This window comes from Martes martes (assembly GCF_963455335.1).
Source record: "Martes martes genome assembly, chromosome: 2".
Classification (NCBI taxonomy): domain Eukaryota; kingdom Metazoa; phylum Chordata; class Mammalia; order Carnivora; family Mustelidae; genus Martes; species Martes martes.
Window position 1 is genome coordinate 203,079,737 of NC_137889.1, and position 15,848 is coordinate 203,095,584.

The following is a 15,848-nucleotide window of genomic DNA, read 5'->3' on the forward strand; positions in this document are numbered from 1 at the left end:
AACTCTTGATCTCAGGGTCCTGAGTTCAAGCCCTACATGGGTCTAGAGCTCATGTAAGAAAAAAAAAAAAAAAAAAAGGTAGAAGAAACCTCAACCACTTACCATAACAAAAAGACTGCTTTAAGTGCATTTTAATGTCACTGATACTCCACAGTGATAAAACCAAATTCATCCCACATGAAAAATTATTAAATAGTATTGTGTTACATAATTAAGTAAATAAAACTCGGTAAATCCTAATGGTCACAGAGAGTTTATTTAATGTTTAAAGATGGAGGAGAGTTCCAAAACAGAATAGCTCACTGCCAGATGTCAGAGATACTCTGAACTAAGAAATTCCATACACCGTGAAATACAGTTGACGTTTCAATCCACAGTTGCCTATCCGCAAAGCATGCACTTACTGCTGACTTTATGCACAGCCAACAAAAGAGTACCATTTTATGATTCATTAACAAAGATGAAAAAATTAAGTAAAATTGTGAAAGACATTTGCTAGAAGCAATAAATAATCTACCTCCAATTTGCACATACTGAAAATCCAGCTGGCAAATACTCAAAATGTTATTAGAACTGCGGTGACTTGAAATCAAGGTGTTCTGAAATCAAGAGCTACCATTAAATAGTCCACAGAACTTTTTAAAAGTTACTTTAAAGTCCTCATATTTGTGAATAGTTTAAAGATTTTACTTCTAGTGATGAGTATATATGGAAATTAGTGCTTTGTCTAAGGATATTTTCTTTAAAATGGTTAAAGGATTCCCGAATAAATAATTTTTGAGACATTTCAATAAATGTGTAAACTAATATATGAAGACTGCTAGATTTCAGAAGGAAAAAAAAAAAAGCTATATTCAGAGATGTGCCATACATCATGCCTAAAGTTGCATGGTAATTTTTTTTCAGTATTACATTGAAAATAACCCCTTTTAGCTGTTTTTGTGTATATATACATATATAATTTTATTTTATTTTATTTTATTTGTGAGAGAGAGAGAGAGAGAGATGAGAGAGAGCATGAGAGGGGAGAAGCAGACTCCTTGCAGAGCTGGGAGCCTGATGTGGGTCTCGATCTCAGGACTCCAGGATCATGACCTGAGCTGAAGGCAGTGGCTTAACCAACTGAGCAACACAGGCACCCCCTGTTTTTGTATATTTTAATAAAATAATGAAAATATAGTTGGAAATAATCACTCAATTTTTAGTGCCTTTCATCCAAAAATGCCAAATGTCTTAGTAATAGCAAAAAAATTGATAATATTTAGGAGAACTACATAAGAGGATTTAAATACATTTTTAAGGATATCCTCTATCTCATCGTGTATCTGTCCCTCTCTGAACACTCCTGGTTACTTAAACACTAAATAATTCTGTTAAAAATTCTTCCTTACACGGAGCTGAAATGTGCTTCCCTTCACCGTCCACTCTTTCCTCCTCCTTTCCTCGGAACAACAGAGAATAAGTCAAATCTGTTTTCCACATGACAGAGCTGATGTTTGAAGAGAGCTGATGTGTCACACCTGAACCATATCATTTTCAGTATTTTACATTTTGCCCTATTTAACATTTCCATGTTGGCAACATCTTTTTGGCCATCACTCCGTGTGTTCAAATTAATTGTTATTCCTCTTAGACAATTTCCAAAACTAAATATAATACTTAGGATGGAAATGCAAAACAGCTTAGGTGAACTGATCACATTTATGCGTCTAATCAGAAAGCAACAGGGGCATCTGGGTGGCTCATCATTTGAGCTTTCAGCTCAGGTCCTGATGCCAGGGTCCTGGGCTAGAGCCCGAATCCAGTCCCTGCTCCGTGGGGAACCTACTTCTCCTTTTCCTCCACCCTTCCCCCAGCTTGTGTTCTCTCTCTCTCTCTCTCTCTCTCTCTGTCAAATAAATAAATAAAATCTTTAAAAAGAAAAAAGAAAAAAAGGAATATACCACATGAAAGAAAAGATAAATGGTTCTAACACTGGGGTGGGGGTAGAGAAATAAAGAAACAGAGAGTCCTCGGCCTTACTGAGTTTGAGATCAGATTAGATCTCACTAAGATTCTGGTGTTTATATTCACAGTAAAGATATAACGAATGTCCTAGTATCCGTGACAAAAATAAATAAATCAAGTCTCATTCCTCATTAGGAACAGAAGAGTGAATAAGGTGCCGTTTTACCACCTGCTACTAAAATAATGGTATTAGGGATTGTATGCACATCCATATATAGGTGTATTTTTGAAAAGAAGTGTTCGGGCGCCTGGGTGGCTCAGTGGGTTAAAGCCTCTGCCTTCAGCTCAGGTCATGATCCCGAGGTCCTGGGATCGAGTCCCGCGTCGGGCTCTCTGCCCAGCCGTGAGCCTGCTTCCCTTCCTGTCTCTCTGCCTACCTGTGATCTCTGTCAAATTAAATAAAATCTTTAAAAAAAAAAAAAAAAGAAAGAAAGAAAGAAAAGAAGTGTTCATGTGGGAAGCTGTGCAAAAGGCAGAAAATTTGTCTAACCGAGAAAGACAAGTGGAATGAATCAGTTTTATTCCAGGCAAAATAACTGTACTGAAAAAAACAACAACATTGAAGAAAATAACAAGATCCTATTACCAAGTCGGGCTCTAACCCCGAGTCTGCCGCACCATTCATTTGGATGATCCTTCAACATCACATGCTTGAAATTTTCCACATACACTAATGTCCCACCACTTCTTACTAAAACACTCTGTCAAGTGTCTTCCCACACTGCCTCTTAAGAGAACTAATACTATCAGTTTCATCTGATTTAGATATTTATTTCATATTTGCCAGAAGATTCTGGCCAATGTTTTTGAAAGCACATTTAACTATACCATATGCCTCCTTAAATCATCTCTATCAAACAAGCTGTAGGATAAGGCTCCGGTTCATTCTGTTCTGTTTTTCTTTCTTCACAATGTGTTTATGTATATTTACCCAATTTGCTCTGTTCTTCTTGCCAAATTACAGGTTTGAGATCTCAGCTATTGCGGAGCAGCTGTGCTATTGTCGACGTCTCACTCCACAAGGGTCGGAGGAGGAGCCCGTCCTGCAAGGATGGGGACACGTGCACGTTCCGCCAGGAGGCGGATGCCCTGCAGGGGAAGGACTCAAGGCACTTCACAGAGCCCTTCCTATTCAAACTGGAGACATTTTGGTACAAAGGAGCCACTGGTAGAAATAAACTTCCAAACAATCCACAGATTTTTCTTGGTGAGATCATCTGTTTTATCATATGACACTTTAAAATTAAATTGTGTCCAGTGAAAGAAATACAAAAGAACAACCTCATGACTACCACCTTCACATTCTTCCTGTTTAAGTACTAAGAATCCATCCATCTCAGAGGCGCCGGGGTGGCTCAGTCAGTTAGGCGTCTACCTGGGGCTCGGGTCATGACCTCAGAGTCCTGCGATCAAGCCCCCGTTGGGCTCCCTGCTCAGCGGGAGTGTCTGCTTCTCCCTCTCCCCCCCTGTTGCTCCCTCTTCCTGCCCCCCCCACCACCGGCCATGCTTGCTCTCTCCCACTCTCCCTTCTGCTCTCTCTCTCTTTCAAATAAATAAATAAAATCTTAAAAAAAAAAAAATCCATCTCCATCTGGAAATCTATAACAAATAAAGAAATCTGATAAACAGAGATCTCTCTCAAAGAAAGTACTTCAGAGACCCATTTCAAGAATGCTGACTGATGACATACCTGGGTAAGATATGCCCAGATCCCTTTAACCTTTGTTTACTTCACAGGATCAATTTCCAAATGCAAACCTGTGGTCCTAGCTCCACTGCTATATTCTCTGTCCCCATCTCCCCAAGCAAAGCAACTTCCCATTAACCCTCTTACAAATTGAAATTCACAAGCCTTTAGGTTTCTAAAAGAAAAATCCTCAAACCAAATGGAATTCAGGAAGTAACATAAAGATGAGAAAGGAACGGATAGAGCCGGCTAATGAGATGAGGCACGTGTCCACGGATCCCGCTCTGAGACTGTGCATCTGGCTCTGAGGCTGCCTATGTAGGGTTACTGCACCGGGGTGTTGTTAATTATTTAAGTGAGAGAACAGGGGGAACCATCACCACATCTGTCACCCTCACACAGGAAAAACCCTCATTCATTGTTGGGCCAGATGTGTTTATTTGAAACATAGACTAACTAGCTACTTAATGGGTTTGAATCCTTAGCCAAAAGCTAATTAGGCAAACATATTAAGCATCAGTCACCTTACAAGGCTAAACTGTTTCCATTGTGTTGATTTTCATCCAATCTCATAAGAGAGCTCATCACCTACGAAAGTATCTGAAGAAAACTCAAGGCAAAGGAAAGGTCCAAATTACTTGCAACATACTTAGAAGAACAACAATGATATCCCCAAATGCCCAATACATTAACAAATAAAATCTTTTCATGTTTTGCCTCAGTGGTATCATGTACTTGATACCAAAAAAAAAACAAAAAAACAAAAAAACAAAAAAAAAAACAAAGGAAGAAAGACCAAAAATAATTATTTTAGATCTCCTTCCCCCTGAATTCTCAGTTTGCTTGTAGGTGAAATAGTAATGTCCAAAGCCAAACAAATGATGACTTCTCGTGCCTCGTGTTTATTATGCTCTATTTAATTTTGTAAAATGACATCTCCTGGGTTTTTAGCCAATCTACAAATCACTGAAGAACACCAGCAATTTCTACAGTTGTCTCTTCAAAACGGAAGTGCTGAGGGCAAAGTCTGCAGAGAACGAATTCAGTGTCCGGGACAGAACAGGCATATTGCATTTTATAACTACTCTGGAGAAGAAAGTAAACTGCCTTCCTAATCCAAGCACTGTTATTAAAATGCCAAGACAGTTTTCTCCTCTTAAATGGCACGCCACCCCAAAAAGATTCTGGCCATTTTTCTCCCACCTGATATGAGCCCCTGCCCCCACCCCCAGCAATCAAAGGTATTCTTTTTGCTTTTATGTAACTAGTAATTCAAAATATTTGAGAAAAATGCATACAACCTCTCATCTAACAAACATCTATGGATCTGTTCTGTGTCAAGCAACATGTTGGTGTTACAGACAGAGCAAAAACAGAACAAAATTTAACCTAACAGGAAGGGAGACACAAGAACAAACAAATAAACGCCTGGGAGAAAAAAATGAGCCATGAAAGACATGAAGCAGGAGCTCAAAACTTAAGAGGAGGAAGACTGTATTGATTAAAGAGGGTGACCAGGAAGCATTTCCCGAGGAGGTAATATTTGAACAAGGCTTGGAGCGGTTCAAGTGTGCGAGATCAATATAAAGTAATCCTCTAACTTATTTACTATCCTAAACATATTGTATCCCCTACTGTTGGGCTAGGGACCATCTGAACTGTCTCCAATCATTCCCTTCATAAAAGAGAGGGAAAAACTGAATTATTAGTGAAATTACCTGTGTTTGGGTGATTTAAACAAAAGCTCTTCTTCCAAAATAAATATCCCTTATTTTACCAGCTACCATTATGGTTTATTGCCACATGAAAGATCATGAGAAAACAGACATTAACAGGACCTGGATACAAATTAAAGCTCAAATATTTTCTAGTCCAAGGTATGCCTTATTGAACCACGTTCCTCCTGCTCTGTTATATGGATATTTAAATACCACAGGGGGCGCCTGGGGGGCTCAGTCCTTAAGCATCTGCCTGGGGCTCAGGTCGTGATCCCAGGGTTCTGGGATGGAGCCTGCTCAGCGGGAGGCCTGCTTCTCCCCCTCCCCTTGCTGTGTCCCCTCTCCGTCAAATAAATAAATACAATCTTTTTAAAAAGTAATATAAATAAATAAATAAATACTATAGGAATCAAAATCTCACTCTGGAACACGCGTGTGTGTGTATGCGTGCACGTACATGTGTAAACGTATTATTCTATAAAGTTTGAAATAAAGATTGCAGCTCTGTTTATTTAAAGGCTCTAGCAATAGTTCTCATACCCATCCAGATAACAATTTATAGGGTCTTTTAATCAGTATTTAAGAAACAAGATGAAGCAGACGTTAGCATTTTCAGCCTACTAAGCGTGTATTATGTGTAGTTACAGCAGTTATCTGAGCAGTTTGCCTAGAGATTACTGTTTCATGTTCACTCTGTACATAAAAAAAAAGAGGCAGTAAAATAATTAATGTGTGTATTTGTCACCATCTCCTAATAATTTGTAGCCTAACATGTTTTTTCAATGTTTTTAAGGAAGTACTTACTCTCCCACTTTATTCAGGGCAGGTGCAGGACAAAGCATAGAATTAAGGTCCACACTTACTGGAATAACACCTAGAAAATAAAATGCCAGTGAATTCATACAGAGCTCTACGTATCTCGACAGTTTCCTTAATACTATGAAAAACCTAACAGCAATTGGGTCAATGGTGAAACATTAGATACATTAGCATAAAAAACCGAACAGATTCTCATCTAGGAAGAGAAGGAAAAGAAAATGAAAAAATAGAGGTCATAAGCCTCATCAATATACCGTATTGGCAAATTATAAGTTATGGCTTTTATTAGACTAAATTCACAAATATCTGTAGAGACTATAAAATTATCATCTCTTCCATCTCCACTTTTCAGATATCTTAGACTTTGAAGGATAAATGATATATATTTTTAAAAAGCAGAATTTAAAAACAATGGAGACAAGATGAATATCCAAGGAAGACTGAATTTATTTCAGTTTAAGAAGATAGCTGGATCTTACAATAAATAAATAAATTTCACAAAACTAAATGCTTAAATTGCCCTAATAATTGTAATAACATATGGGGGGAAAAATCTGGCCTATAAATATTCAGAAAAGTTACATAAGCACATGGAGAGCCCTGGACTGTGAGGGACGGGAGCACAACCAGACTCTACTTATTTCTTCAGTGATTTACTTTAACAAACTTAATCTTACGTAGCAGAGGAAAAACTATGCTTATACTACAGTCAAATATCTACTCATACTCAAAGGGAGTCAGGTGAAACTAACTCTCAGATTTAGATGAATAAAAATAGAATTATTTTGTCCTCTCCAACTGCGGAATCCACTCTGGAGAGTTTGGTACAAATACTGTTGTCTTGCCTTCCCAAAATGAGGATGCTAACAGGAGAGGCAGGAGGTGATTACGACCTCGCCCGTGCTGAGGTCCTCCCCACGCCAGCTCAGCAAACACACACTGAACGGCTGCTGCGTGCACAGCCAAAGCCGCGCTACTGGGATGTTTAGTACCAGCAGGGAAGCAGCAAAGCTTACGTGCACCTCTCAAAAAATAATTCTATCAGAGTTCACAGAGTTACAGCATCTGCCTTACAAATTAAAATCTTAGAAGCCAATATAATCATCGATGAGGGGAAAAATGTCTTAAAAGAGACCCAAAATGCTCAGAATATTAGGATCTATTGAAGGAGCTTCTTGCACAATGGAGATAAAAACATTATATTCATCTGCTGTTTGGAAAGCCACATTAGGGAAAATAAAACCTAATTGCGTAAATATGATAATTATCAACAAACAGCCCTGAGCAGGCGCTGGAGATCAAAATCTGTGATCTAAAAATACAAAATATATAAAATATCCGTAAGACGAAAAGCCTACGTCCAGGAGCTGCTGGGCAAACTATTGGGAAATTAGATTAAAAAAATGAGTGAGAATAAAATAAGGCAATAAGCAGTAGAACAGTCCAAGAGAACTAGATTTTCAGGCAAGAGTGGTAATAAATAAATCTGGGGAAAGAGGCAGTTAAACCCAGCAGCTGATGTCCACACAGAGAACGATCAGGAAAACTGGGTTCAACTCTCTGCTCTGCCCTTTACTGACTGTGTCACCAAGGCAAATCATTTTACTCTTTCAGCCATTAGACCATTATCTGTAAAATGAGGCTTCTTAGGACAGGATTCAGCATTTCTTAAGTTATAAACAAAGGCCATAATCACTAAGTAACAAAAATAATTATTATTACTATTTGTACTATCACTGGACTTCATTTCTTCCTCCTGTGATTAAAAAACAGAGCATGGTTGATTTCAGCTGGAAAGAAGAGAAAACACGTGGTGCTTATATGCCATGCAGGTATCCAGGCAACAATGAGACTACGAGGAACCTACTCTTTGTGTACGTTTCATTTACAGTGTAGGTACAGAGAACACTCCCATCCCGACTGCCCAAGTTGAATCCTCTTCCGGACAAAACAATCTGAAATTCATCTAGGAGAAGAAAAATAAACATTTTAGTCCCTGCTTTACCAAAAAAAAAAAAAAAAAAAAAAAAGACATAATTTGAAAGTATCAAGATGCACAGAATGAATTTCTTCATAGTATTAAGCCCACTAGTAACCATGAAGACATTGCTTTATTTCCAACTTTCTTTCTTGGGCCCTCTAGTGAAATTCAGGAAGATATCATTTATTGCCACACAGGAAGGCATTATTTCATTTTTTAAACAAAGTGTTTTCCCAGAGTAACCAGGATATAAGAACTGAAGCCTAACAGTTATTCCCACATACCACAGAAACTGCCCCGACCCCGTCTTCTCTGTCCCCAGAAGAAGAAAGAAGGAAAGGGAGGGAGAGAGAGAGAGAGAGAAAGAGAGAAAGAAAGAGAGAGAAGGGAAAGGACAGAAAAGAAAAGAAAAGAAGGAAAACGTCCCCAAATTCTATGGTTAGGAAAGTATCAGCAGGAAAGAAGCATCTTTGTTTTTCTCTACTCTAGGGTATTAAGGTATGGGAAAGTGAAGAAAATTACTTATTCATGCTCTCTGTTTCTTAGAACTGTTGTGTGTTGAATTTCCTTTAATCTGACAGCCCACATGGAGTTCCCTCACGGTTTCCTGACATTACTAACCGGTTTCATTCTGTAGCATACAAGTTTCTAACCCACCAAAGGTCATGCCTTTTGGACTATTAACGATCTACGGCCAGTCACGAAAGAAAGTTTATTCAGTTTATTGCTCAGGACTCATATGGGAGGAGCTGTCACTAAATGTTAGTTAGGAAATTAAAATGCTAGAAACACAGGTTAACTGATCAAATATCCTGATCGGCATTTAACTGTCCGCTGTTTAGCTGTAAGATGCAATGTGAACTATTTCAACAGTGATTACCTCTCGGTCTTCTTGGACGATCTCATAGGTACCATAATCTAACATGTATAGAGTAATTTACTGAGGAAGGAAATATTGCTATCCCACTCTTCATTAAGTATATTATAAAAGGAATTTCACTTAAAAAGTGCAGGTAAAACTTAAAATGTGACTCAGCAAAAAGAACAGGGCTTTCGGGTCAGACGGACAGAGTCAGCTAAGGCAACTCCTGATGCAAGTTCGTCATCCTGGGCCAGGGGTTAGGAAACTGTCGAGGGGCACGTGGGTGGCTCAGTCGTCTCAGGTCATGATCCCGGGGTCCCGGGATCGAGCCTCGCATCAGGCTCCCCGCTCGGCGGGAAGCCTGCTTCTCCCTCTCCCACTCTCCCTGCGTGTGTTCCCTCTCCCTGATTCTGTCAAATAAGCAAATCTTAAAAAAAAAATAAAGAAAGAAAAGAAAAGAAAACTATCGAACTGTTGTTAGGAAGAGCAGGTAAAATCATGAAGGCAGGGGATGCTCCCGGATGGTCAAATGCACTATGCCTCTTCGACGTCTCAATGACCATCAAACAGGGAGTCTACAAGATACAGAACTTAAGACCGTCTCCAGCGGTTGGGAGGCTCCGTGGGAAATTACACAGCCCATTTCCTCTTCCACTAGGCCCAGTACTCTTCCTTTTCTAGATTAAAAGGAACTCTAGGTCAGCCTTGAAGAAGAAACAGAATAGGCCAGAGAGTATCACATTCTCCCTGGGTAAGGATGGCTTGGGAGTGCTAAAACCTGGGTTTGTTCTAGTGCCGGCTAATGAAGCCACCTGCTTCTTCCCGCCATCCACCCATCCGTCCATCACTCCCGTGCATGCCCTGAGCCAGGGGGAGCTGTGCTTTGGCCGGGTCACCAAAGCACACAGCTCAGAGTCCACAGATATAAGACTGTTTGTACAACCAGATAAAGGAAAAAAAAAATCTCATATTTTATTTTACTTGTCATAGGAAAGGTCTCAAACATGAACTAAATATACAGAAAATTCTAAAAGCCTGTCACACAATATGTTCATTATTTAAAATAACACTCCAATCTTAAAAAATTTGAATTTAAAATAGAAATATTTCAAGGAATTATTTAAAAATTCTTACAGAAAAGGATGCCAAAAAAGTTAATTTTGTTACTCTCTTTCCAACATGAGTTTCAAATCATATAATTTAACGAGGGGGAAAAAATACAATTTCTTACATGGTATTTTTAAATTCTAACCACTTACCCCCCACACAGACACTTGAAGGCCGCAATTCCAGGATTTCAGTGCATGACCGATCGAGTATCTAAAAAGGAGAAAAGGAGACCAACGTAGAGAATTAAATTCTAACATGCAAAGTGGATTTTAAGCTTGCTAATAATCACTTCAGTAGATGGCAGAGAAAATCTACTACCATAGACACAGCTCTCAAGCCCTGAGAAAACGTCCGTGCTGTCCTTCAGTACACACTCCAAGACTGTGTTCCCAAGGAATCCTTATCTGATCAGAGTGAATTCAGATAAGCACAGATAAAGCAGATGTTAACCTCAACGTCTGGGAGCCTCGAACACAAAGACAACTACGCTTCCTCGGTTGCCGTAAAATGTAGGCTGACTTTCCCTGTCGGGCAAAAACAAGACAGCACATCAGACCTCCCGCTCGATGATGCTAGTTTAATATGTTTTTTATTAAGAGGTTCAATAGAGTATCAATAAATAAACATTTCTTTGACTGTGGCGTTTCTATTCGATGTCTCAGCCTCCATCCCCACAGATGACAATCCCCCTTGTATGCACCAAACGTCACAGCTGCGGAACACAGGCTCCCTGTAGGAGCCAAGTAGGAGCCAAGTAGGAGCCTCAGAAACACAGACCCCGCGCTCCGGCCTTCCCAGAGCGCACGAACCGAACGGCTCGTCTTAGCTTGTTCCGAGAAACAGAAACCACCATCCAAGGCCCAAGGCTCCAAGTGAAAAACAACAATGATGCAATAAGCGGCTCCTAACCGACACAACAAGCCCGTCTTTATTTTTAAACTGCTCTGCACTACACTATCAAATTCAGACAAATTCCAGATGATCCTGGGAGACATTCCTTTCTCGACGGAGCCGAAGACGGAGGACGGACCGTGGGCTCCAGCCTCTCCCGCGCAGAGCTGGGACAGGAAGGAAGGAAGCAGAAACACTTTCCGTGCTCTCTTGAATAACAGAAGGATAAATTGTCAGACTCTAAAACCCAGCTGGGAATTTCTGTCGCTGAAGAGACATCACGGAGAAGGGGGGGTCACTTGTACTTTTTAAGATCCCTTCCCCAGTGGATCCACTTTTCGCAAAACAATGGAAGGTTATGTGACTGGGAAACAAAGAGAGTAAAATTTTATGTCTGAGAAATTCTGGAGGAGGTCTGTTTAAACCCAGGAATGACCAGAGATGGATTCCACAGTCACCCAAAGGCCTTCCATTGCCCAAAGACCTCCTCTTGGTCTGCTATTTTATCTCCTATAATCAATACTCACTCCCCTCGGGAGACTGTACGACGGTGCAATTAAGAATCAGGCAAAGAGCTGAGGACCATTGTCAAATGCTGACACACCTCGTGCAGGAGAAGAATCCCAAATCAGTAACGTCCTTAAATATTTTAACACCATACAGGTAACAAGACTCAGAGGGGAACAGAACAGAAAAGTTTTGCTGAAGGAATATGGAGCTCAAAAGGTTCCACCTAACCAAAATGGAGTGTTCTAGCTTTGGCTTGGGCCAATCTGAGATAAAAGAACAGGGAGCTGTGCAAATTGAAGGGTCAAAGGGAAACACAAAGCCTCCCCATCTATTTGACTTGCCAGCAAGTCTGAAGGAATTTATTTTAAAACAGATCCCGTTAAGGAGGCTCCTGTGAAGGGACGTCTTTCAGGTCACAATTTCTTAATTCGTTATTTCAGGCACACCTCTAGCGCCATTACTGAAAAATGTTTCAAGCATCAAGAGAAACTATGAAAGGTTTAAAGATTGAATCCATTAGAAATTGCAACTGTTTTTTAAAGACTCCTTAGAATAAGGCACATGGAGAAATTACAAAATTTTCCAAAGGCCATGTCCAAGAAGAGGCAACCCAGAACGACCAGTGGGATTTTCTAAAATTGTGCTGGTTTTCTCTCTCCTACCAATATTGACCATAAATAAATCAGATCTCAAAATATTTAAGACACATGTATGTATCTTGACTTCCTCTTTTAATTTGATGTAACCCACTGAACAGTTTTAAAATGATAGTTCCAGGGGTGCCCGGGGGACTCAGTGGGTAAAGCGTTTCACTCATGATGATCTCAGGTCTTGATCTCAGGGTGGTGAGATCGAGCTCCGTATTGGGCTCCAATCTGGGTGTGGAACCTACTTGAGACTCTCTCTCCCGCTGCCACTCTCTAAATATAAACAAACAAACAGTAAGAATCCACAAATAAAATGATAGTTCCAACAGCAAGATCAAATGGTCAGTTACTGTGGCGCTCTCCTGAAGACTGGAGAGTAAACCCCTTTAAGGACTGTTGCTATACAATTCTGAAGCCAATCCCATAAGGTAATTTCATTTTAAAATAAAGGTTCAAGATCATTTAGAAATTTATTTTCTATTCAACTCTGAGAAGAAAGAAATCAAGTTACATCAAGCAGAAACCAAGAATAACTAAAGATTGGTTATATATTGCAAGAAATTGTGTAATATATATTTATACCTCAGAATACATGTACATTAGTTTAATATTCATACTTATCTTAATAAAATGAACTTTTTAAAAAAAGATTTTATTTATTTGACAGACAGAGATCACAAGTAGACAGAGAGGCAGGCAGAAAGAGAGGGGGAGGCAGGTTACCTGCCGAACCTTTATTTTAAAATGAAATGAGAGAGCCCGATGCAGGGCTCGATCCCAGGATCCTGGGATCATGACCTGAACCGAAGGCAGAGGCTTTAACCCACTGAGCCACCCAGGCACCCCAATAAAAAGAACTTTAAAGATATGATATTACTGAATGGAAAAGTGACTCGAGGAGCACATTCATTGAAAGGCAAGCAGTGTAGACCATGAGTCATGAAAGCGGCATCACCGTCCGCAGGAATCTGGCTGAATTCCCCACAGGACATTACCTGCCCTTCTCTGAAGTTTGTGATGATTTTTTTTTAAATTTCTTTGGGCCTGATGTTCAATTAGTTGGGTATATGAATCACCTCCTCTATTAGAAGACAAACTCTTTGGTATAAAAAGAGGGCATCACACTGTACAATCTTCTTGGGACCAGCACGTTGTTCCGAATGCACGGCACAACCAATACATGTTTAGGGAATGTAGATTACATGAATTATTGAGAATATTACAAATATCTATCTAGTAAGCAAGTCAACAACCATACTGTGACAAAGATCAGGCAGAATAAAGTTAATTTATGTGAAAAAGCATCTAGCCCTCCAATAAATTGTGACTGCCGGAAATCCAAAAACTCATAATTTCACAAAGTTCACCCAAACCACTTCCAAATGAAAAACAAAGAGAGGGAAAGAGAATGTGGTGGGGAAGGAAGAGAGAAAAGAAAGTGCGTGCTTTTTTAAAAAACAAAATACATCCTAAATTTGGTTTTTCCATCTAGAGTTTACCATCTAGAGTCCCTATATTAAGAAAATAACTAGAAGTCAAAATAATTTAATCTTTGTATGCAGGTAGTTTCCATCATTAAAGTATTTAAACAATCAGTTCCATAAACATGAAACAGTTTTTAATTTATTCTCAGTACAAGCGATTGCACATAAGTTCAAATGCTCAAGATACCACAATAGGTCTATTATATTAAAATTATCATCACCAAATGACAACTGACAGAGAGGACAAATATTTTAAACACTCTAGTTAATTTTTACTAAATTAAATACTGTTATTGATTGATTGAACATTGGATCAGGTGTCCCATCTACGATAATTGACGCATTATCTTTCATACTCTGCATTTCCATCATTGTACAACACAGCATCTTGTAAGGATGTTTCTTCAAATATGTGTTGCCATCTGTCTTCATTATATCTCAATAGAAACGGAAAATAGTTTCCACTAAAGGTCGGCCTTGGTTGACATCAGAGAGAGCTAATAGCACCATAGACGAAATTTAAAGACAAGCCAAATGCTATTAATAAAACTAGGCACTTTAAGCCATGCACACACTAAATGCAAAATTGCATCATTTGAGATTTTGAAATACATATATATGTGTATATATATATATAAAAATTGGCAAAGAACTTGATGCTCACCATGAAAAAGAAGTATACTACCTAAGCATCTGTTCACTCAAAAAGTAAGATCAGTGTTAAGGAATAATTACAAATGAAAATAACGGTACACTATTACTTATTCCCTACTTTTAAGTCCTCAAATATTAATAGGGATAACAAAAGTCAAATTTACTAGAAGTCAAACTTCCTAAATTTAGTACAAATATCAGGAGTCAAAAATGCAAAATAACTTCTAACAATGGTAATAATAATTATCATTTGGGGGAAATTATTATGTTTCAGGAACTGTGCTAAGCACGTTAGCTGAATTTCTTCAGTTAATCCTCTCAAGTCTTATGAAATACATACTATTTTTATCCCCACTTTATAGATGAGAAAACTGAGGTTTTAGAGAGGTCTTTTTAATTTTAATTTTTTTTTAAAGATTTTATTTATTTGACAGACAGAGAACACAAGTAGGCAGAGAGGCAGGCAGAGAGAGAGGGGGAAGCAGGCTCCCTGCCGAGCAGAGAGCCTGATGCGGGGCTCGATCCCAGGACCCTGGGATCATGACCTGAGCCGAAGGCAGAGGCTTTAACCCACTGAGCCACCCAGGCGCCCCATTAATTTTAATTTTTTAAATAAGGACAACTAGTTTTTAAATAGCAGAGCCAGATCTCTTCAGGTTTGATTGACTTTAAAGCCTGTTCTAACCAGTGCACTCTGCTACCCTCCAGGCTTGTGACAGACAGTCTAACCATCACAAAGTCTAATACCTAACAAACTACTGAAAATTTATCTGCTTGTTTTGCCCACATTCCTTTTATACTATCAAAACATTCCACAATCTATCTTATTTCTTATCTTCAAAAGTATGTCACTAAGCTGTCACCTATATTATTGGGGTTTTTATATATTTGTTTTAAAATTCCCAGTTCCAAAGCACCTGGGTGGCTCAGTTCAAGCATCTGACTCTTGATCTCTGCTCAGGTCTTGATCTCAGGGTCGTGGTTCAAGTCCTGCACTGGGCTTCATGCTGGGTGTAAAGCCTACTTTGAAAAAAAAAAAAAACAAAACCCAATTCCACTGATTTAGGTAAGTCAACATTTTAGATCACCTTATGAATTAGTAACATATAGGATATACAAATGCTAAGGGCCCTCTCTCTTTTGATTAATTTTCCCTCTATTGTCTTATTTTACTATTGTTTTCTATCTCAAATTTGTTTTGTACAGATAAAACATTTGTAGTCTTCACTTCTCAGAGTAATCCAGAACCTAAAAGACAAGAGACGCTATACTAGAACAACAGAAGGTCCTAACTCTGATTTGGGGGCGCAGCAAGCACTTGGAAAAAGAAAATCAAATTGCGTTTAGAAAATCAATTTGTTATCTAAACACATTTTTTTTATTTCATAAGAGCAATGATGTCAATGGCATTTGAAGGCATTTAGGTTTCATGCATTTCCAGAACTTGCCTGAGTCCTAGGAACAGAAAGGATATTCGG

General features: G+C 39.0%; 1 protein-coding gene across 1 annotated transcript in view; it reads right to left on the reverse strand.

Moving 5' to 3' along the window:
- ANTXR2 (ANTXR cell adhesion molecule 2) overlaps nucleotides 1-15,848 on the reverse strand; it is a 145,748-nt gene that overhangs the window by 98,353 nt on the left and 31,547 nt on the right. The window contains exons 8-10 of the mRNA XM_080797136.1: nucleotides 10,334-10,394; nucleotides 8,099-8,197; nucleotides 6,217-6,286 (exon numbers count right to left, since the gene is read on the reverse strand). Coding sequence (XP_080653262.1) covers nucleotides 6,217-6,286; nucleotides 8,099-8,197; nucleotides 10,334-10,394 — 230 coding nt within the window. The remainder of the gene's footprint in view (nucleotides 1-6,216; nucleotides 6,287-8,098; nucleotides 8,198-10,333; nucleotides 10,395-15,848) is intronic.